This window comes from Eumetopias jubatus, unplaced genomic scaffold (assembly GCF_037043125.1).
Source record: "Eumetopias jubatus isolate StellerSeaLion01/CBP00866 unplaced genomic scaffold, mEumJub1_p1.0 scaffold_9, whole genome shotgun sequence".
Classification (NCBI taxonomy): Eukaryota; Metazoa; Chordata; class Mammalia; order Carnivora; family Otariidae; genus Eumetopias; species Eumetopias jubatus.
In genome coordinates this window covers 32754762-32777621 of record NW_028274815.1, presented here as the reverse complement: position 1 = coordinate 32777621, position 22860 = coordinate 32754762, and the positions used below count along the sequence as shown (strand labels likewise).

General features: G+C 42.7%; 1 protein-coding gene across 2 annotated transcripts in view; it reads right to left on the bottom strand.

The window, feature by feature from the left end:
• Positions 1–13860, bottom strand: part of TMEM178A (transmembrane protein 178A) — a 46446-nt gene extending 32586 nt beyond the window's left edge. The window contains exons 1-2 of one of the 2 annotated variants that reach the window (XM_088026179.1): positions 13457–13860; positions 4–64 (exon numbers count right to left, since the gene is read on the bottom strand). In XM_088026179.1, coding sequence (XP_087882305.1) covers positions 4–64; positions 13457–13860 — 465 coding nt within the window. The remainder of the gene's footprint in view (positions 1–3; positions 65–13456) is intronic. The other variant, XM_028117291.2, reaches the window with a different exon arrangement.
• Between the last annotated feature and the right edge of the window lie 9000 nt (positions 13861–22860).

The following is a 22860-nucleotide window of genomic DNA, read 5'->3' as shown; positions in this document are numbered from 1 at the left end:
CTTTTTTGAATTAATTATTAGAGTCCTATGCTTTGAAAACTGAGAATAATTCTCCCTTCTCCTTCTCCTTGAATTGAACAAAAAATGATGGAGTGGGCGAGAAGAAAATGAACTAGATAGGATGACCGTGATATGAGTCAAACCAATGCAATTTTTTCAGCAGCCATTCTATGGGAAGATCGCCATGTGCCAGATACTAATCAGGTGGCACCTGTCCCTGGCCTTAAGGTAGAGAGAAAAATGGACAAGGAAACAAGCCACAGTACAATGTAGGAAGTACTGTCATAGAGGATATATCAAGCATACTAGGGTCTCGGCTAATAAAGCAATTAACTTTGCAGAATGAGGGGCTGAGGCTAGGGTCAAGGAAATAACTAGGGCACAAAGCTTTCAAGGAAGAGAGCCCAGATGGACAAGAGGGCATGGTATTTCCAGCAGAGGAAACAGGATATGCAATGACACAGACGATGAAGGGCATATGTACTGAGGGAATAGCAAACGGGTTGGTGTAGCCTCATCCTAGATTTCACAGAGGAGTGGCCAGGTATATCACCGGAAAGGTAGTTGGAGCTACACGGTGAAGATAATTTTATGACTTTTTATGATCTACTGAGAAGTTTAGACTTACAGCTGTGAACAGTGGGAAACCATCCGAGATTTTTTTTTTTTACCCTTTTAACCATTTTTAAGTGAACAATTCCATTTCATTTAGTACATGGTATAGCCATTTCCCCTTTTTTTCAGAATATTTTTATCAACCCAAAAGAAAACCCATTAAGCAGTCACTACCCCTTCCTCCCTCCTTGTTTTCTCTATGGGTTGGTTTATTCTGGATATTTCTATAAATGGAATCATACAATACATTGCTTTTTGTGTCTGGCTTCTTCCACTTAGCATAATGGTTTCATGATTCATCTATATTGTGGCATGAATCAGCAAATCGTTCCTTTTTTATGGCTGAATAATATTTCATTATATAATATACCATATTTTGTTTATCTGTTCATCAATGGGTGGACATTTGGGTTGTGTCCACATTTTGGCTCATGTGGATAGTGCTGCTGTGAACATTTGCGTAGAAGATTTTGTTTGAGTCCCCGTTTCAATTCTTCTGGGTATATTCCTAGGAGTGGAATTGCTGGATCATTTGGTAATTCTCCGTTTAACTTATTGAGGAAGCCCTCAGACAGAGACTTTTAATAAAAGGAAAGACATGATAAGATTGTATTTTATTGGTTTTTTTTGGGGGGGGTTGTTTTTATTTTAGTTTATTATGTTATGTCACCATACAGTACATCATTAGTTTTTCAGGTAGTGTTCCAAAGATTGTATTTTAGAAAGATAAATGGACTAATAGATATTTAAAGAAACAAGATCCCCATAGATGGTCCTCCAAAGAGTCACCAAATAGCTGCTCATTTGTTCCTTCCTGCTTTCTTTTCTTTCCTGCCTGCTCTCTTGCTTTTTTTTTTTTTTTTGAACCTACAAATTGGCATGCAATCTGGTGGTCCAAATATATGTCCACCCACATACCTTGTGGCTCTACACCATCTTCTGAGGCTTCTGTGCTAAAATCCTGCTAGCTCAGCCCATCTGTAATGGTTCAGATTGTTTTCTCACTTTGAAATTCCTGCTCTAAAGAGGTATCTTTAATAAATAGGACTCTCAGTTTCAAATGAGACACCCAAGAGGAGCATAGTAATTCCACCAGAAAATGTGAGGTGCACTGGAGTGGGTTGGCTTGAACATGCCTGATGAGATGACTGGGGTTCATCCTAACACAGTCTCCTTCCACCCCCTCCTCCAAACCCAAGATCACACACAGCCAAACAACTGCTTCCTCATGTGGCCTTCTGGGTTTACAATTTTGAAAGCAAACAGTTCTTCACAGAAATTTCTTGGCTTATCCAAGCCCTAAAAAGACACTAGTAACATGTCAAATTAGAATTGGTTAGTTTCTCAGGTTTTGAACATGGGCCTCTACCAACACATCAGGACATAGACAACAGCAGGGGGATTTGCTAATTCCCCTATCACTATAACAATTATATTGTTATATATTATTATATATATTATAGTGCATCACTATGATGCAATTATAGTGATAGATGCACTTGGTAGTTGTAATAATGGTCACTCGGTTACCCGTCCAGGGATGAGAATGAAACATGTGATTGTCACTGTTGTTTTCCTATTGGAAATGAAAATGAGTCATATTGTGGGGTGAACAGATTTTTATAAACCAACCTGGCTCGGGGTGGGGTCAGGCCTAGTCAGAATAATGATCTCCACATAGCTCTTCTCTGGTGTGCATGGAACTTCTGTGTGTGTTGCGGGTGAGGGGAACAAATGTTGTACAACCAGGAAGCACTGAAACACTGACCTCACCAAACCGGCGTGTATCAGATTTATAGCAACTGCACTATCAGATCTTAGGATACATCCAAATCCACTAAAATGCACAATTTTGGACATTTTGCATTCCATTTTTAAAAGTGTAATTGTCAATAGGCCTCCTTAGAAACAACCACAAAGTCTCTGGATCACTAGAGATTAAAGAATCACAACGGGCTCCTCACAAAGGCACCAGGCTTTCAAGGCACTTCCATGTGCCCAAGAAAGGTAGCAGAATATGCTACCCTAAAATATGCTACTTTTGCATAAGGATTACTGTGAGCTGAAGGCAATTGAGAAGAAGTAGATATAAGAAAAATTCTCTGCTCTCCTCCTTCCCCTTTCTACCAGGAAGGATAGAAGCTAATCACCAGAGAAAATTCTAGACCCTTATCAGTGCAGAGACAGTACCAGAGGAATCTACATTAAAAAAAAATAAAAATTGCTGAAACTAGTTCTTATCTATCCTTAGTTTCCCTCATATATTTGCCTTCCCACAATTTGTCAGTCCTAGAAACTCAAAGTCCTTTTCCTTTGTATGGTCTCTTCTAAAAAATGTATTATTCTTTTGTTATGTTACTATATAAGCCCAAGTTCTAACCACCACTTTGAGTTACTTATCTCTGAGTGCTCCCATGTATATGCACCATGCACATGTTAAACTTCTGTTTGTTTTTTGTTGTTAATCTGTCTTCTGTCAGTCTGATTTATAAGGTCCCAACCAGAGAAGCTAGGAGTGGAGAGGGGAAAAAGATGTTTTTCTTCCCCTATGCCCATCAGGGCAGAATGTGGAGAGACAATACAGCATATTTGGAAAAGCTAGCAGAAAATCCAGGTTCTCCTCTCAGTCCTGATCTACCTGCAGCATGACCACAGGCAGGACAGGACTGCCATTTGGAGTTCCCTGCTGTGGCAGGCACTATGATTGTATATACAACAGCCGCATTTCCTTAGCTGACAGAGACCAAATCTTGTTCACCTGTCAGGCAGCCAAATGCTTCCCTGGGGAAATTGGGCACTTCTCCAGGGCCAGGGGAAAACCTTATTGGTCTAAGGGAATTATGCTAATCTCATTCCACTTGCCAAGGATTGGTTTAGGAATGGCCATGTGACATTGGTCTCATCAATGAGACCAGTGAGAAGTCTGCTCGGAGACCTTTGAGAAATTACACTTATTATAAAAAAGGTTCACAAAACAGGGCATGGCCTCCCTTCCTTCCCAGCCTTTGAACTGTCGCTGTGTAAGGAAGTGACTCATGGTACAGCTGTGACCAGGAAGAGACAAGCCTGAAGGCAAAAATACCCATGTTGGGACTACTAAAGCCCAACAGCACTGAATCTTTAATCAGCCCGGGTACAGGCTTCCTCCAGACATCTTGTTATGGGAGATAATACATTTTCTTTGTAGGTTAAGCCATTTTTATTTGGGTTTTCTGTTATTTGGCACTAAGAGATCCTTAACTGATAAACCCACCTATGCAGGTAGATGTTTATCAAGCACTTTATTAATTGCATTTTTAAAAATTAGACCCACAGCTCAAATTATAATGTTTCATACCTAATCAGAAATGCTGCCATACCTGACCTTTTCAGAAATACAAACAACTCTAGAAAACTACATATATAGAATACTTGGCTAGGCGGCGGTGGGGGGGTGGGTAGTGTGCCATTTTAACCTGTAGGTAGAACTAGAAGCGAGCTAAAACAAAAACACTGTCATAGTTTAGAAATAAAAACATGCTCTAAAAAGTACCCATGCCACAAATTTCCAAAATGAAAATCTGGTGCCTGTTTGTAAGAAGTGCTCAATTTCCCCCATGGCATAATCAAAATATTACTGTAGAATCATCTGTATGTATGGTTTAGAGACTAGGGAATGACTCTGTTTAATGCCTCTCAGGGGCTCTCAGACATATTTATTTCAGTAACTATGTCACATTTGGAGGGCATACAAAACTGTGACCTTCTATATGCTTTCTCCTGTCATTTTAAAAAATTTTTCCCAAATCAGGTGTGTTGGGACCAGTTCAGAAGATGAACAGGTAATGAGTTCTTTATACAGCTCCCAAGTTTCCAAATCAGTGGTGGTGTCTGGGGATGACTTTGGGGGATCAAAGCATCCATGCATACAATATCCATCAGCTCCCCTTACAACCCTCCACCCCTAAAAAATACTCAATGTAGATAAAACCTCCACCTCCACTGCCAGTCAGACTGGTGTCTCTAAGCTTCTTCTATACAAGACTGAAGGGCCTCCCTTATCTAAATGATAGACTCTGTTTTATAAACTAAAACAAATTCAAAATGATGCTGATTACAACATCCCCTCCCTCACAGGCATTCTGATAAGATGCTTTCAGAAAGAAAAGGAGGGAATTCGAGCTGGTCTGCTGGAAATTGATATGCACTGGTAGCACAGGTGAAAATCTTCTATCATGGGCATCACAGCGAAAAAAGAGGGTGAGGATCATTGCTCGAAGTTCCTTTCAATTGTATGGATCTTTGATTCTACATGTGCTCACCCATTTTCCTCCCACCAACCTGAGTTTCCTCCAGAAAGAAAAGGTAACTCTTGAGGTTAAAAAAAAAAAAAAAGGAAAGAATAACAACATGACTTTGATGCTTCTTCAGTGGACATCTTCCGGCTGGATTTTTACTGCTGAATAGCAAACACTTTCCCTGTGTCTTTTGTTTTGTTTTGTTTCCACACTTGAACAAAAGACACTATTTTGCAGAAACATTCATGTTAGCCGTCACTGTCAGTTTTCCTGCCACTCCTTACTTCAGCTTTTCTCATTATTCGTCGAATACTTGTGAGTTTCAGCTCCCTTCAACCAATATGTCCATTGCCTGAACACCCAGGTCTCTTACAATATGTTCCATGCGAAGAATGAAGTGAACTGGCCCAAAGGATTCTGAGGCATCAGTGGTATAAAAGAAATACTGAGCCCCAGCTGGCCTAGGATCAATTATATTTTTGGTTTATTTCCTAAGGTTGTCTCCTGCGACATCAAACTGTCACGGCGTTGATCGGTATCCTAATTTCTCAATCACATGACAAGTGATTACTTTTGTTGTCTTTCAGGGTAACTTCATTGAGTACCATTTAACAGGACACATGGACTTAAGATTCCATGACAACTGTAAACATCACTGTAAGCAGTTTTCAAAATCATGAGAATTAAGAAATGTCATTTAAAGTCAAATTCACCACCTACCCAGACCTCCTTCCTCTCTGCTCTGGGTATGGTTAGGGAAACACAACCCCACAATCCAGGAAGACATAGCACCCATATTTTTCACTAAGCAGCCTCTTATCTTCAAAAGCTTTTCTTTTCCAACACTCAGTAACATTTGTTGACTGATTGTTGAGTGAAGCAAATGCTCGCATCCCCTACACCAAATAAAAATTCCTTAAAATGTAAACAAAAGAGATCCGAGCCAAATATAGCCCTCCCCACTCCCCCACTCTCCCTAGCCTGCCTGTTCCACTGTGATAGACCCTAAGTCTCCATGTCAGTGCTTATTGGCAGATGGAAGCCTCAGTGTTGATTTGCAGTTGAGTGACCTGTTGCAAAGGGACAATTAAGCCTTCTGGAATTATCGATACATTCAGAATTTCCCACTTACATTTCTGGAACCTTTTCCCTGCATACCTACACAACATCAAATTACTCGGAAAAAACCAAAAGGGAACAAAGTATATCCTTTAGGTCCTTCGAGGAGACATTAGTTGATTGATTTTTACCTGTGAACAAAATATCAAAAAGTCTGAACACTGAGGGACGTCTAGCAAGTTATAGAAAATAATTCCATGCGTCCTCAGCAATTTGAGATAACAGAAACTAAAATATGGTTTGTATTGTTCCCCTTTTTTTTCACTTGCTAATGCATTCTCTGATGGGTGTCCCCATGACATTATTGTTAGGTCTGTAATCAGTTTATCTGGCTGAATTTCAAGAAAGATGGAGCGCTGCATATAGTTTCCAGTTACCCTGCAGCAAAGACTGTCCATCTCAGATGCTGACGCCAAGTCTCTCATGCTCCAAGTTCAGTTACATCCTTTTAGTTAAAACTTGCAATAAAATAGATTAATCACTGCAATCACTCTTAACCACAGGGAAACACTGTAAGAAAGTGAAAAAAATCAACTGTCATAAATTTTACCAGCTTTTGAAGATGAAGTCCACTTTCTGTTTACAGATGCCTTTATTTCGATAAAAATCTTTACAACCAGTTGTGCAAAGCTTTAGACAATGTCAATGCTGTGTTTTTTTTTTTTTAATAGTAACTGTAGGAAAACTAATTTTTTTTAAACCTGAAGCAAGTCTACATGGTTCAAATGATCTTAGTGGAACTGCCCCGAAATGGTGAGCTAATGTTTTACTCCAAAGGAGACACATCTGCTCTTTGAAGTATTTTGCCGATTCTCCAGTTTGGTTGTTTTCAACTTTTCCTTTCTATTTCACCAGTTGCTTTTGCAAGGGGGTGGCAAGTGAAGAGGATGACCAAATCTGATTATTTTTATTCTTTTAGCCAGCAAATAGTACCAGAAAATAGAACTCAGATGTCCACACAATTGAGTATGAAAGGACAGAGGAAGTTCCCTGAAAGAGAAGGTGGGCTGAGGGAATCAGGAGACAGCCACTCTGAGGTCACAGCTGGCTTGGCAGAGGTCACAGATCAATAACCTGGGGTACACTGACCTTCAGGTATAATAAAGATGAAAGGAAAGTTCATTCTTGGTTAATGGTTGGGAAACCCTATGACCTGCCTAAATTCCTTCAATGTTCCCACTCCTCGTGGGCTCCAGCTTAGCATCTGGAGTCTCCCTATCTCCTTCAATGGATCTTAACGTCCAGATGCTCCCTTAACAAAAGCTTATCTCCTAAGGCAATCAAGAACACTTGCAATTACCAGTAGTCGGCCTGATGGGGCTTGAGGGCTCTTTTTGAGCGAGGGAGAAGAAAATTCAGTAGCTAAGGAAAACAAAAATCACAGCAACTTGGATATAATTGGATGTGGACTTTCTATGACATAGCAAAAACTCTTCCTTTTTTCCCCTCAAAGCCATCGCTAAATGTTATCCATGAGACATGGTGGATACAAATGTCATTGGTTCTGGCAATTCTGATCCCAAACCACTTAAAACGCCATGCACTTTTGTGTTTATAAATCACTTTTAAAAGACAATTCCTATGTGCAGATGGAAAGAATTTAAGCAAGTATCTTTTTTTGAGAGCCCAGTGGCAAGTAAGAATTTTAATTTCTATTCAAGATAACCTTCAGGAGCGTTAGCAATAGAATGCATCGAATCATAAAGTACTATCCTTGGCTATGTTCAGCCTCAAAACATTTTGCAACAAAACCAAAAATCTAGTCATTAAGAGTTGTGTATTATGAACTGGAAGTTATTTAATCAAAAAGGGCTCATTTAATACTGCGCCTGGTGTCAGAAAAGATACAGAAATAAAATGCGTCTTCTCTCCCCTGTGCAAGATGAATGTGTGTGACATAACAGTGCGCTGGGAGACCCCCGTAAAGTTCAGCCAGGATAGGAAAAAACCCTCCTTTCTTGGCTCAGATGAAAAACTTGGCTCTGCTAACGAGCAGTGAGAGATGCACTCTTCAAAGTGGAGTGTGCACATGCCAGGGGGTATACAAGCAATCTTTTGGAACACAGGGTGAAAATAGTTGAACTTGTGTTGATATCTATTACCACCTCCCTTCAAAATTTGCTTTTGTCTATGTTTTATGATGCATATGCTTGGTATGGTCCATGAACATAATTTAAAAATGAATAAATAGAAATTATATAGAGTGATGCTCAAAACGATTTGAGAGACCACTTGCTTTCTGAGTAAAGAAAGAAAAAGAAAGTCTTAATGATATCTCCAGCACCCCCAAAACTAAGGAATCCCTTCGCCAGCAGCATCTTCTGGTCCAAGACAAGATCTGAAAACAATATGTGAGCCAATGGGTCAGAGAGGAGAAACAGTGTTGGCCTCTCAACCTTCCTAGATCATCTGCTCTTGGGAAATAATTATCCCAACACAAATGATACTATGGTCTACAAATGAGCTGAAGAAAAGCATCAATCTACTTCTGTGTCAGGTAGAACTTGGTGGGTCCTGTACAGACTATTAATTTCATGGAAAATAAGCAACAGGGGAAACAGATAAATCATTAGCAGAGTGAAGAACAGATCCAATGAATTCCTACCAATTTTCCTACCGTCTTTCTCTTGCAGAGAACAAAATGACAAAGTATATGTGTCCCACTGTCTTTGATATCTCTGTTTATCTCATTAGATGAAAAATGCTTCTGAAACCACAAGGACATGTTTTATTTCAAGTTTCAAGAATTCAATCCCAAATGATTTATGCAAGTTAACATTATGCATACAGAATTACCATCTTCATATTTCTGAAATTCTACCCCTTTAAATTTCATAAAAACAAAACACTGCCACATTAATTTTCCTTTTGTTTATTGCAGGCAATATGTAATATTAGAATCTGATTTATATCAACAAGGCACATATATTTGAAATGTAATGTTAATTGTTTTTAATGAAAAATTTTAATTAAAAAATTTTAGAAAATTAAAGTGAAGGCCAGTAAGAACAGTTGGAACTTTTGATAGAATTTCAATGACTAATTCCCATTCAAAATTAATTTCTCCAAAGTTCTATACAATGGATTCACAAGTCTCATCAACGTTTATTTATTAAAATCAGTGTTTTCAGTAACCGAAAGAAGCATTATATGATGTTTCCAACTGAGTCTCCTTCCACCTGTCCTCTTATTTGAATGTTCATCCAGTAGTTTAAACATAAGAGCTGTACTTGGAACAGAAGGGCCGGCATCCCCCAGAGGGCAGAGTACTCCATCACTCTGCACTGTCTCCTGCATCATTTGCCTACCAGTGCTAGCAGCCCTCCCCACGTGCTCTTCCCATAACCTACTAAGGGTGGTTCCTATATTACCCACTAGAAAATAACTCCACCACTTGATATGAACTCTTTGAGGACAGACATTTGTATCAATTTATGCACTCCTGTATCCTCTACACCTAGAGCAATACTAACACCCAATATGTATTTGTCGAGTGAATGGATCAGATGAATGAATGAATGAAGAACCTATCTTTAGGTCACCTCTTCTCATTTCTGGGGCTTCTTACAAAATCCATGCCATGTCCATCTGCTCTACTGGCTTTCTGTAACTTTTACATAGACAGGTTTCTTCCAAACCTCTAAGAGTCCCAGTGGCACGGAGGGGCCTGAAGCTCTACGTTTTAGGTCCATTCTCTCAAGTTCCTGCAACTAGGCTCTCTCAATTTTTATGTCCTTCTGATGGCTAAGCAGAGGATGCCTTCACTTGCATACAGTACTGTGACCAGCACAGTTTCCTTAGCATCAAAAGTTAGCTGCAAGAAGGAACTATATGGAAGAATAATTTAGAATCAACTGACCAACTCAAACACAAAAGAACCCCACGTGTCACATCTTCCTCCATCTTCCTCATGACCTGGCACATAATAGGCTTTCAATGGGCATTTACTGCACTGGATAGTAAACTATGGAATATCGTGTGAACCTAATCTGTCTAAAGACTTTGCAGGTTATCCCAAAGGGCAAGAGAGTGAAATGTGGACTGGTCAATGCAATGCTAGGAAGAGAACTTGCAGCTGGAAAAACAATGTATTCAAACCGTGCTGGTGAATGGTCCTTTGTCAGCCTGGTAGAGTAGCACAGGGTTCTAGTCTTGGTTCTGAATGCATTTATCAATAACTTTACCACCATTCTTACTGAAGGTCCTGCTTAGAGGTCCAGTCTAGACCTTCTAGGGTCACTCTGGGCTAGAAGTGAACTAGAATCATAATGAAAGGTGACAATTAGAATTTGGTGATTTTTCCCAAATACTTGTCCCATTGAGATGGATGCTTTTCTGGCTCATGTGATTTCTCTTAAGTAGATTAAGAAGAGATAGTTTATTCATTTCATTTCTAAACTAATCTCTCATTGTTTATATGGACTGCTTCTGTCTCAACTACATCTCTCAGAAATAGTTGCCTGGCCTCCAGTAACATGAGATGCAAATAATTCCAACTGTGAGAATGTTTTCCATATGATCAACTCATACTTTCTTCTCTGCAACTTTTACTCACCTCCAGGCTTTGCCTTCTGAGTCCTATGAAGAACAGCTCATCTCTTTTTTTCTCAAAAGCTCACTAAATACCCCAGATGGTTCTGGGGCCCTTGCCCACCTCACCCCACTCTCCCCTCTGAGGTTATTTTTCTTCATTTCTGATGATTAGAATATATAAATGTTAAAACTCATAAACAATGTAATTTGGAGAAGAAAGTAAAAATAGACCATAAGACCCTAGTTATCTAAATTTTTAAATTAGATGTGATGTCAACCGCTAGATACTTATGACTCATTTAAGAAAGTCATACCACAGCCGCTAATGTCAGATGCCGAAACAAAGGTAATATTGTTTACCTAATACAGATGCCAAAATCAAATTATTTGTAGAAATATAGAATTTTAAAGCTGTTCATTTTGCCTATTCATTTCATAGGTAATGAAATGGAGATCCAGAAGAGTTATGTAACTAGTCCAAGGTAGGTTAATTACAATGTTAAAAGTACTTGAAGCATTTTTTGGCCATCTCCCAAACAACAAATTATGATTCTATCATGTACTGATACCTGTCATTTTCTCCAAACCCCTCATGTCGTAATAATGTCAGCTCATTAACTTCCCAGAAAGCTAAATTTACACTGTTGTTATTACAACAATGTTAAATTTTAGAACTAGAAAATTCCCTAAAGAAGAGTCAGCTTTCCTGGTACCATTGACAAGAAAACTGAAGGCCAATGAGGTCTGGACACTTCTTGGAGGATACAGAGCCCATGTCTTCTGGTTACAGCCTAGAACCCTTCACTGTTCTGCACGAAGGACTAGCTAAACACCATCAATATCACAGAGCTGATATTGTTTTAATCTAAGACACTGCATTCATGATGAGAAAAATATAATGATTTTAACTAGTATAGGAATCTTATGGAAGTGCTAGGCTGGACAAACATCGGCCAGAAAGACTGTAGAAGAAGGGATTTTGAACAATAGGTGGGAGACTGGATTCAGTGACCTCTAAAGTCCCTTTACCTTTAGGATTATTTGATCCTGGACTACCCCAGAGCTGGGCACCTCAGCTAGCCAGGGCACTTCCAGCGGTGGGGAATGTGCAGTATCCTGTGGGGGTCCCTCTCCCATTGGTGGGTTAGACTCTGCCCTGCTGTTTCAGGCATTCCTCTATAAGCAATTTGCATGCAATCAACTACCCTAGGCATAGAAAGTGTAAGGCAATGCAGCTCTGTCGTTTCCAAAGACAGACTACACTGCTTAGCTTTCAAAATTGCCTTGCCTAAATGAGCATTCCATAACTGAGCCTCCAAATCCAGCTTTTACAGTTTGTTCATGTACTATGCTACTATCAGAATTAATTATGCAGCATCTTCATGAGGTAAAATCAGATTTGGATGTGAGTTAGGAGAAGAAAGAAAAAGGTACACCTCCCAAAGGAAGGTTACTCTGTCTTATTCCTCCCCCAAAGCGCTGGAGTCCTTCCACCCACAGACAGATTTCAGATGGCAGTCCCCAGCTGAGCTAGCCATGGGAAGGAGGAAGTTGACATGTATGAGAAATGAAGAATATGCCAACTAACAAGACTCTGAAGGCCAAAACGTTATTAACCCCCTCCTTTCTATGTAATCCCATTCCACACTGTAATTCCACACAAGTCTGTTCGTTAACTTTCTTAAATGGCTACTAAATACTAAAATGCAGTGATTTTAGACTTTTTCTTTTTTTTTCCTTTTTTTTTTTGCAATAATGAGTCTAAGGGAAAGGGGTTTTTTTTTTTTCATTTCAGAGAAAAATAATTTATATTAAGAGTGGAGCTCTGAAACTTAGAAGGAAACTTCACCAATGGGATTGTCACTTGAATATTTTTACATGAATGAGATTACAAAAAAAAAAAAAAATCAAACTTCTGATTAACCGTGCATGGGAGCCAGGTGTTGCATAGATTTCAGAAGAGCAAACTGATGCTCTACAACTCAGGACTAAAACCACAACTACAACAAAAGCAACCTTACAAGGTATCACACACATGAGAGTCTCCGCCAAATCCCGAAAGAAGCACTTTAAAGGGCTTGGGCAGGTTCTCTCCTCCCCTCACTCACCCTGGTGTGCCTAGACGCTGAGGGTGGTGTGTGGAGTGACCAGGAAGGTTGGAAAAAAGTAGACGTCCTGTCTGTGTTCAACTGCCTCACCAATGAATTGAGGTCTATCTGAAGTCTGAGGTCTAATCTGAGGTCTAATCAACAGGAAACCCTGCACTTTGGTGTTGGGAAGAAGGTCTCGGGCCTCCTTAGCTTCCCATTAGCCTGCCAGGCTGGGATGGCCACACCAGTTCTGTCTAATGCCAACATCAGCACAATACAAGAAAAAGCCCCTTTCCGCCTCTTCTGAGGCTTGCACCACTTTTCTTCCAAAGGTATTTCTAAAAGGAAAGCACAACTTGAGAGGTGCCCGGTTGGGAAAGGTCGGGTCTTTTTTAATGTTAACCCTCCGTAGGGGAGCAGCGTCGAGAAAAATCTACACCTGCATTCCAAGTCAGGCAGGTGTACAAAGACAGCGAAGGAAGGAAAGGAAGAAGGGAAAAGGAGGCAAAGGAAGGAAAGAAGCAGATGGGGGGGGGGGGGGGCTAAACCACAGACGTGAAGAAAGGAGGAGAGGGAGAGCAGGATGAGAAAGAAAGAAGAGAGTCATGGAAAGAAAGAAGAGCAAGAGAGAGAAGGGAGGAAGGGGGTGGTCAAGAAAGGGAGAGAAATGAAGAAAGGAGGCGGCCGGGAAGGACGAAAGACAGCCGGGGAGCGGAGCGCGGGGACGCGGCGGGGAGGTGGCCGCGGGGACCGGCGCGCCCCTGGGGATCCGCGGGCTGCGCTCCCCGCGCGGGCGCCCAAGGCGCAGGGCGCACCCGCCGCTCACCTTTCAGGATGAGGGTGTCGATGTCCCGGTCGATGCCCAGGAAGTAGCACTTCCTCCAGAGGCCCGAGTAGGTGGCGAAGAGCGGCCGGCCGCACTCGGCGTCCAGCCCGCCGAGCCCCAGCAGCGAGCGCCAGGACTCGGGGTCGGCGCGCCCCGGGCCCCCCGGGAGCAGCCGGCGCCCCAGCGGGGGCGAGTCCCGCAGCGGCAGGTGCGACAGCGGCATCAGGCGGTTCTTCTGGTCCGGGGGGTCCGCGCCCGCGCGGCTGCGCTCGCAGCTCTCCTTGTGGCGCCGGGGGTCGGTCTCGTACCAGTGGTCGGTGAAGATGGCCGTGACGAGCAGCCCCAGGGAGCAGAGGCTGAGGCCGAGGCTGAGCGCCGTGACGAGCGCCCGCGGCTCCATGGCTTCCCGCCCCGCCGCAGCAGCCGGTGGGCTCGCGCGCCGCCGCCAGACACAATGCACTTGGCCTCGGCTCTCCTCCGCGCTCCCTCCCTCGTTCCCCCACCTGCCCCCCACCTCCCTCCCGCGGCCTCCCCGCCCTCGGCTCCCGGCCCGGCTCGCTCCCGGTGCCCCCTTCCCGGCTCGGTTCCCACCGCCCTCCCGGCCCCCCGGCTCCCCGCCGCCCCCCACCCCCACCCCGCGCGGCTCGCACTTTCTAGCCCTCCTCCTCCTCCCCAGCCCCTCGCCTGCCTCTCGGCACCCCCCACCCGCTGGGTCCCCTCGCCTCCTCTCCACCTCCCGAGCCTGCCGTCCGCCCTTCTCTCCAGCGATCCCCCTTCCCTTTTAATCCCTCCCAGCCGCCCTCACTTTTCTCTCCTATCCTCCTCTCTCCCCTAACCCTGTCCCCACTTCCCCCTACTTTTCTTCAACTCTTCCTCTCTCTCTTCCCCACTCGTTTTGTCTCCCTGTTTGCCAACTCCGTATCCCTTTATAGCCCTGCCCTGGACTCGAAGCTTCTCTCCACCTACCCCTGAGCACACTGCCTCCCGTCCTCTCCCCTCCAACGACCTTAAAAGACATCCACCGACATCAGACTCAGGCTTGTCACTTGTCCAAGTTGATTTTGATCAGTGTCCCGTTTTGTACCCAGAAGCAACTCCCATCCAGATCGGGCTGCGTGGTAAAATTTAACTCTTTGGAATCGTGATCTGGAGCTGAAGACCCTTTCTCTCCACGCCTGAAGGATGCAGCCTCTTAGACCCCTTGGCAGCCCTCTGTCGGTGCTCTCTCCCTCTCCCTTGCCCACTGCAACCTCTAAGCGTTCTCTCTCCTCCAGCCCCTCTTCTGGGGGGCGGGGGAGCGGAAAGGCACCGAGTGTCACTGGAGCGTTAGAACGGTGGCAGGGGATTTTCTCCCACTTCCCTTCAGCCTGCTCAGAGACTGAGGTTTTTTTTCTTGACCATGTCTATCTCAGGGCAGAGTGACGGCCTCCTGGAATTTCTAGAAGAGCATAGGATCAATAAACCCTTGAAATGGCACCTGCTCTGTGAGGTGATTATTGCATTTGAATAAAGAAAGCCCCTGGTTATAAATCAAAGTAATGATTTTCTCCCATGTAAGTTCTTGGATGGAATGGGAGGGTCAACAAGACAGTAAAGCTACACAACAAAGTCCACATCTCAGCTCCCTTCTATTCTTCCAGGGCGCTGCACAGTCCATAGCTGTTAATTAGGAGGATGACAGATTCACATTCACTAAAATGAGGAAATGTTAGAACCCAGGGTTACTGAAAGATTCCACTGCTTTGTGTAGTCTTACAACAGAGGTGCAATACCCTTGTGCCACTTAATGCCCTTGGAGCCAAGTCAGAGACAGAAAACCATGCTGCACAAGCCCAGGGATGCCAGTTCTGTGTTCTTATGCTATAAAATATTAATGATCAAGAGATTATGAGCATTCATTAGATGCTAAATGTCATTACTCCATGATTTAATGGGACTTATTAATTAGTGCCCCACATCAATTGGTATTAATGGGATTTATATACTTCCCCTGGAATGACATCTGTAAAGGTGGAATGAGAATCTTGCTGGGATTTATTTTCATTGCTGTTTGTGCTCAGCATCTTCAGAGCGTATATTTCCAACCAAGGCTGTATACTTCTGAGCTGTTTAGTTCACAGGTCACCTAAGCAAATCCTACCGTCATATTGGACCCCTGTGCCCATATCTGCTGACCTGACAATGTGAATTATTGCTTGGATTTTCTCACAGCTTCAGCAAGATCTATGGGGAGCTCTAGTCTAATTAAGGAAGACAAAGAATTATAATTTTAGTGTTTCTCTCACCTATAAGCTTTTCCTTAACAGGAAACGCTAAGCTCATCAAAAGAGTCTTATCTGGATTTACACAAAAATGATGAGACTTAGAAGCCTTCTTTTATTTATTCTCTATAATGTGTTTAAAATCCTAGATCTTTATGGATATGCAGAGAGAAATACCTTTAACTGTAAGCCTACAGTTGATATCTGAAATTCACTCAAGTTGTCATGTGTCCTTTCATTTAAAAAAACAAACAAAGCCGCCTCTTGAGAGAAGGTGATTACAAACCTTGCAATCCCCAAGGGTGATCAAACCTTTGGCGAGGCCTCACCCCATTTTCATACACTGATGCCCTACCAGACATAAACAGCCTGCCACATTTCAGAGCCACCTGATTATCTTCACACAATAACCCTGTCCCCAACTGAAGTAGACGGAAGAAAACCTCTATTTCAGGCACTTTTTGTTTAACTTTAAAGAGCATAATGTTCTGCTTTATTTTCCTAGCCACAACCCTTTGATCATACCCTTCTTAGAAAAGAGCGTTATTTTTGAAGTTCATTTATGTCTATGTTTAAGACCAGTCTCAGCATATAATCCAAAGGTTACTGTATGATGGATTACCCTTGATAGTATTTCATAAAAAATGTCACACATTACAAAGATGGGCCAGCAGCATGTAATGAGAGTGCTGCCTCTGCTGGTGCAGCATTAACAGCATCAGCAGGGATATGACATATGATGTGTACACAGGCTTTGCTACGACAACCACACATTGCACCATCCATGTTCTTAAAATTTCTCTTTTGGATAGTTTCAACAATGAGGTGTCACCCACTAACCGCCCCCCACTCTGTTAGGGGAGTGGGGATGCGAAGATGAATGGATAGTTCCCATCTTCAAGATGCTCCGGGTCTAGTGGCCAAAGACGGTCACATCAACTGCTCCATGGGCTCTAGCAGAAATGAGAACAAAGTGTTGTGGGAACATGGACAATGAAAAAACTAACTGCCCCGGGGAGGCAGGCAGGCTATTTAGAGACTTCCAGGTTAGTTCCAAAGGATGAGTTAAACTTTACCAAGAGGATTAGATCAGAGATATTGGCATTACAGTCAGAATATACTTCTTTGATTTACGTATCTACCTCACAAGCTCGGAGGCTGTAATATTGGGGGCCACTGTAAAGTAAGAACTTTTTTCTACATTTTTAAATCATAAAGCTGACATGTTCTAATGCCTGACAACAAGCTAAATGCTTGCAGATGACAAGAAGAAGAGGTGGAAGCCAGAATACAGTCAGCGTATGAGGGCATTTAGCCCGGCAGAGAGTCAGGACGATAGGAGATCAGATATCCCACCAGAGCGGTGTGGCGTGTCTCAGCAGTGGCTATGCTGCGACCTCGATGTTTTCCAACTTAGCTGGTTCTTCGCCTGTCTTAAATTTCCTCTTTGCCATCTCCAGATCTGATATCCCCAGCGCGTCCCTCAGAGAACCACAATGTCCGAAAATGACAGGGATAGAGCCAGGGACTGGCCATTGGGGTGTCTCACCGCATTCCTGAATCCCGCGTGTCCAAAGGCAAACTCTCCTATTTCCCTGTGTCCAGCTGCCCCTCCCCACTTCTCCTTCCTTGGTGTTGACAAGTCATTCAAGTCACTCCAACTCGGTATTTTAGAACTGTCTATCACCTTCACAAAAATCATAGGGATTTTTCCTTTGAAATGTCTTTCATAGCCAGTCCTTCCTCTACATTTCTATCACTTGCCATGACTATGCCTCCATCACCTTACGGGGGATTATTATTACAGCTTCCGCCTTGGCCCCCATGGTTCCAGGAGCAGCCCTGCCTGCAGTTATCCTGGATACTGTTGCCAAATGCCTCTTTCTTAAATGTTACTTTGATTATGTCATCCTTCAGCTTCCAACTCTCCTTTCTAGGCTGGAGAAAATTATTCGCGATACAACTCTGGAGTCCTTCTTTATTCCCATAACATTTAAACATCCCAAGTGACGTGTTGGCCATCTTTAAATATCTAGAAAATAAGATACTTTTGTCTTCTGCAAACACACTTATCATAATATCTAGGGGCTTTGTGACATTCATTGTATTTCTCTTGACAGTCAAGAAGTTCTTAAATATTTCCTTATAAAATGTCCGTGCGCATGCGTGCGCGCGCGCACACACGCACACACGCAGACACACATCTCCAATAATCAAAGAGCTATGGCAATGATTTATTGACATACCTATACTCAGCTACCCATGCCAACCATGAATATTCTTTTTTGCCCCAATGCTGAGACCAAAAGCAATATCCTCCCTCATTTCAAACATTGAGATTCCACAGGATTTAGACCATGCAGTTTAACCAAAACCACGCCCTGGCTTTTGTATTGAATGAGGATTTTTTTTATAAAATCACACTTTTTTTAGCCTTTAACATAAGGACAGAGTCAATTATGTTGTTAATCTACAATATGTCATTTCTACAAATAACTGAGGTATTTTGGGTTAAAGTCACCATCCTACATTGTTTCCCTGAAACAATTTGATTTTCATTCAACAACATATATTGAGTACCTCCAAAGTGAGTTATTGTGCTAGGTCCCACTGGATTATGCAGAGATGAAAAACACCACAGCCTGTACCCTCCGGGAAAGTTATAGGTCAGTGGAGGAGAAAGAGATGCAAGAGGCTGCAAGGAAGGATCGCCTGGATGAGTGCCATCACAGAGGTTCACACAGGAAAATCTAGTACAGAGGGATTCATTTCCATTGGGAAGAACATAGGTAAGCCAAGTAGAATAGATGCTTTCTCAGTTAGGCCTTGGAGGAGAAGGGATATTTTCTATATGTGTGTCAACTCAGTCCAGGGCAAAGCCAAAAGTAAATTTTAGAAGCAGTGCCTACCACAGTGCTCTTCTCCTACCCCACGTATGTGGTAAGTCATCTTGGCAGTGCCATTTTGTCACTAACTCGAAGCCTGGAACCATAGAATACCACAAAACCCCCAAAATAGATGGTGCCTGATAAGTTTCTCATTTCAGTGACACACCACAGAATGTCACCATTCTTTTTCACATTCTGGATTAAGCTGTTTCCTTTTTGGAGCCTTTAAACACATATGGTGGGAAAAACGCACACACACACACATTCAAAGAAACCCATAACCATGTTAAATCCCACTCGGAGTGGGATGTTTTAGCAGATGGTGGCTTATTAATTGCCATACGTAACTGTATTCCCTGCCTTATCTGTGTGTGTGGATACGGGGTTTCAAAGTTGAGGTCTAATGCAGCTCATTTAGGCCATGTTTGACAACCAACATAGACTTGGATATAGCTAAGATACTCAGTCTCTCCAATTCACAGCAGCCTGAGCCGCTGCCTGTGTGAGCAAAAGAGCTAGTGTTTCCAGGTGTCTCCCCTTTTTCTTACCCTTGAACATCCTCTCTCAACTGTGTCTGCTCTAAGGCACCAGGATCTGGGAAGCACACAGAGGCGCTCGAGTCAGACCACCTATAAATTCCAGACAACTGCTTCCTACCTGCTCACTCTCAACCAGTTACCTAACCTCCCCAAATCACCTAAGTTTGGAAAAACAAGGATATCAACATCTACTCCACAGGATTCAGGATTACCACATGTTAAATATGTTTTCAGGAGAAACCCGCACCCCCCACTCCCTTCTCCTCCCTACTCCATTCATGTAAACGTATAAACAAGCTTCAGAAAACCCATAGCCTAATTATGTTAAATTCATATCATTTATATGTCATAAATACAAATGGCTAAATAAGTTATTAATGATGTGATTTTTTTTCATATTATGTATATTATTCTTGTAGGGAAGGCAATCTACTGTTCCCATTTGTTCAGTTAACATTTATTGAGCACCTATGGGCCAGGGAGAGAACATTCCAGGTAGAGGAAACAGCCAGGGCAAAGGTCCTGAGGCATGAAAGAGCTTTATACCACTGAGGCAGAGAAAAAAGCCCACTAGAGCTAGAGAGCCGGGAGTGAGGCTGTGAGTGGTATGAGATTCAGTGGCAGGGTTAGTCAAGGGCCAGGTTATATGTGGTCTTATAGGCCATGCTATGGAGTTTGGACTTTAATCAAAAGAAAGCCTTTGAAGAGTTCTAAGCAGGGAGGAGCAGGAGTTAATTCACGTTTTAAATGTCACTCAGAAGACTATGTGAAAAAGGAATTGAGGCTGGGGGTGGCAGGTGTGAAAGCAGGGAAACCAGTCAGGGATGGCACATGCAGAAGCAGGGATACCAATCAGGAGTCTATTACAATAGTCTACACAAGGGGTATTAGTAGCTTAGACTAAAGAGACAGCAGCAGAAACAGAGAAGTGGGTAAAGGTCGAAGTCACAGAATTACTGTGAGTCCAGATGAGGGAAAGGAGAAATCAAGAGCCATGCCTCCATTTCTGGTCTGTTCGAACCGTGGTATCATGTATGGGATGTCAGGCATATTTGGGGAGAAGTAAAAATTCTGTTTTGGATTTGTTAGGTATGAGATGCCATTTAGAAATCTCAGTTGGCTGTATGAGCCTGAGAGGAAGGGAAGGAGTCTGGAACGAAGGTTTAGATTTAGAGATGTCAGCATATAGGTGTGATATGTATGTTGATATTTAAATTCTCAGGACTGGATAAGATTGCTTAGAGGGAAGTGTAGCTAGCTAGAAGAACTGAGAGAGTCGGGTCAAGGCCTCCTTGTAGGCACTCAAGCATCAAGACAATGCATGTCTCCCAGCCAAGGCAGGGCAGTCCAATGATATGCTATGGTGACACATAGAGAGACAATAGAGTCTGGGATGTGGAGTCAGAAAGTCTTGGGTTCAAGTTCTAGCATGGTTTTTTTATGGGGAAGAGAGATTTACATAGCCTCTCCAAACCTCTGTTTCCTCATCTGTGCAGTGGGGATCCAAGTAGTAATATTCTTCTTAGGGTTGCTATAGGAATCAAATCCACTGTGAAAATAAAACACTTAGTGACATAATATAAAGGCTGACCTATGGTAAGTGCTCCAGACATGAATGGCAGCTCTTGCCATTTATCATCTCCAACAAGAATATTTGGTTACTGCTCACATTTGCAAGCCATAATCCTAGTTACAGTACAGGATCGTACTGTACTGTAACTCCCAAGGATTGTGCCCTAATGAAAAGCACGGAGGCCTACCATAAGGCCCCTAAAAACATAATCATCTATAGTATTGGTGGAATGATGGGCACTCAAAAGTATAAGAAACCATTATGCTCTTTCAATAGGCCCTTCTGTTATGAGCCCATAAAAGAGGTTTAATGCTATTTTGTGAATAGGCAAAATAAGCTGCGGGAGTACGATAAGGTATCTCCATTTCTCAAGGTCTTTAAATGGACCAGATAGAAATGCCTCTGTAGGAATGACTGCCCATAGTTATTGCATTTCATGGGTACCAATCATGTTAGGAGAATACGGGGAGTGCCTGGACCTTCCCCTCCCTGTGCAGGGGGCCGAGGAAGCCCTGATAGGGCAAGGGGACACTAAGCCAGCTGTGGATAGCATCTGGAGAAGAGAAGTAAATGAGACAGACAGATTCCTTATAAGGACAGGGAGAAAAGAGTAAAGACTCAAGAAGGACTCAAGATTCAGCCAAAATGCAGCTGCTAGAAGTCAGAGGGAAGTTCTCCACAAATGATGAGAAATCCAGACTTGGCCCACATAAGCTCGGTCAACGTTCCAGATTCAGACTCTCAAGACCAGGAGACAAGGATTGAGTCAGATGTGCCTGAAAAGGGTGAAATCAACACAGGTCTGCAAGCACCTGCCACCACCTCAGAGAGGTCACCATCCTGGACAGCTCTGTTTTTACCTTCCATTCTTGGTTTGGATAACCCTCTTGAAAAAGTAATTTGGGTCCAGGTAATCGTTAGCCAGTACGTGAAGAGCTATCAGGAAGGAGATCCTCGGGAGAATACATAACAATGTGTTGTATTCTTTAGGGCTGTCAGCATGCCAAGGATTTCATCCGGCACTGCAGAGTGTAATCATCTGATGTGCACAGCTCTTGGAGAACCATCCTGTGCTTTTGGAAGGAGTAACCAGGTTGGCAGGACTTGGCACACACCTCCTCATAGCCACACCTGAGCCCCTGTAATGAATGGGTGCCACGTGGCATTGAGGGTCACTCGAGTGGAGAAGCAAATGAAAGCTTGAGGACAAATTACCATCTCACCTCCGACTATTGGTATGGAGAGGTAGGACCTTGTCAGGGTCAGATTTATGAGGCTGATTAAAAAAGAGAGAGAGGAAATGCACCAATGGCCAAAAAGGAATCCAAGTAGGTGGCTTTGATGTATGAGTTCCATCTGCCTAATTTATTTAGGGTCTGCAATCTGTATGTGATCAAGAGCCTTGGACTGTGTGAATGGCAAGTCAGGGAGGGGGGTTGACAGTAGGGGAGATGTCTCTTAGTGTTTTCCAGCCAGGTTACCATGTGCACTTATGAATCCCGCGGAGACAAAGACACAACAGAAAGGGATTCTCTCCTAAGCACTCCAGTATTTAGCTAAAAGAAATCCCTGAAGTTTTTTAAACATTGAAGCTTAATCCCAATTTCAAGGGGTTGCTTTCTGGATATTTAGGGAAATTCTTTCATTTCTCAATTTCCTTTACTATCTGATTTTTTTTTTTTTTTTTTGGTTCCGAATTTTGTGGGAAGAGTTTTCATTACTTACTTTTCCCACTCTCACTCAGCACTTTACCCTTTTCCATTTCATATCAGCCACTTTAGCCAAGAAGCTCGGGTTCTTTGTGTCAACAAAACGAGAACGTAAAATGGCTCTCACAGCAGAATTGGTAACTGGATTTGTACAGCACCCTTTTAAATGTTAATATTTGATAGCAATGACAGCAAACTAGATATGGAATCTGAAAAGGGGGAGATCAACCCTGAATATAGCCAGCATCAGAGCTAAGGCTGTCTAAGGTTCCTGGCAATTCAAAGGAAGTTTGGAGAAGAACTACAGAAATTGCTCTCAAGAAACAAAGGAAAAAGAGGCAGTGATAGCAAATAGTAATAGCAAATAGCAAATCAAGAAATGTTACCTATGTACTATTATTCTATAAATCTATAGTAAAAGCTGCACAAA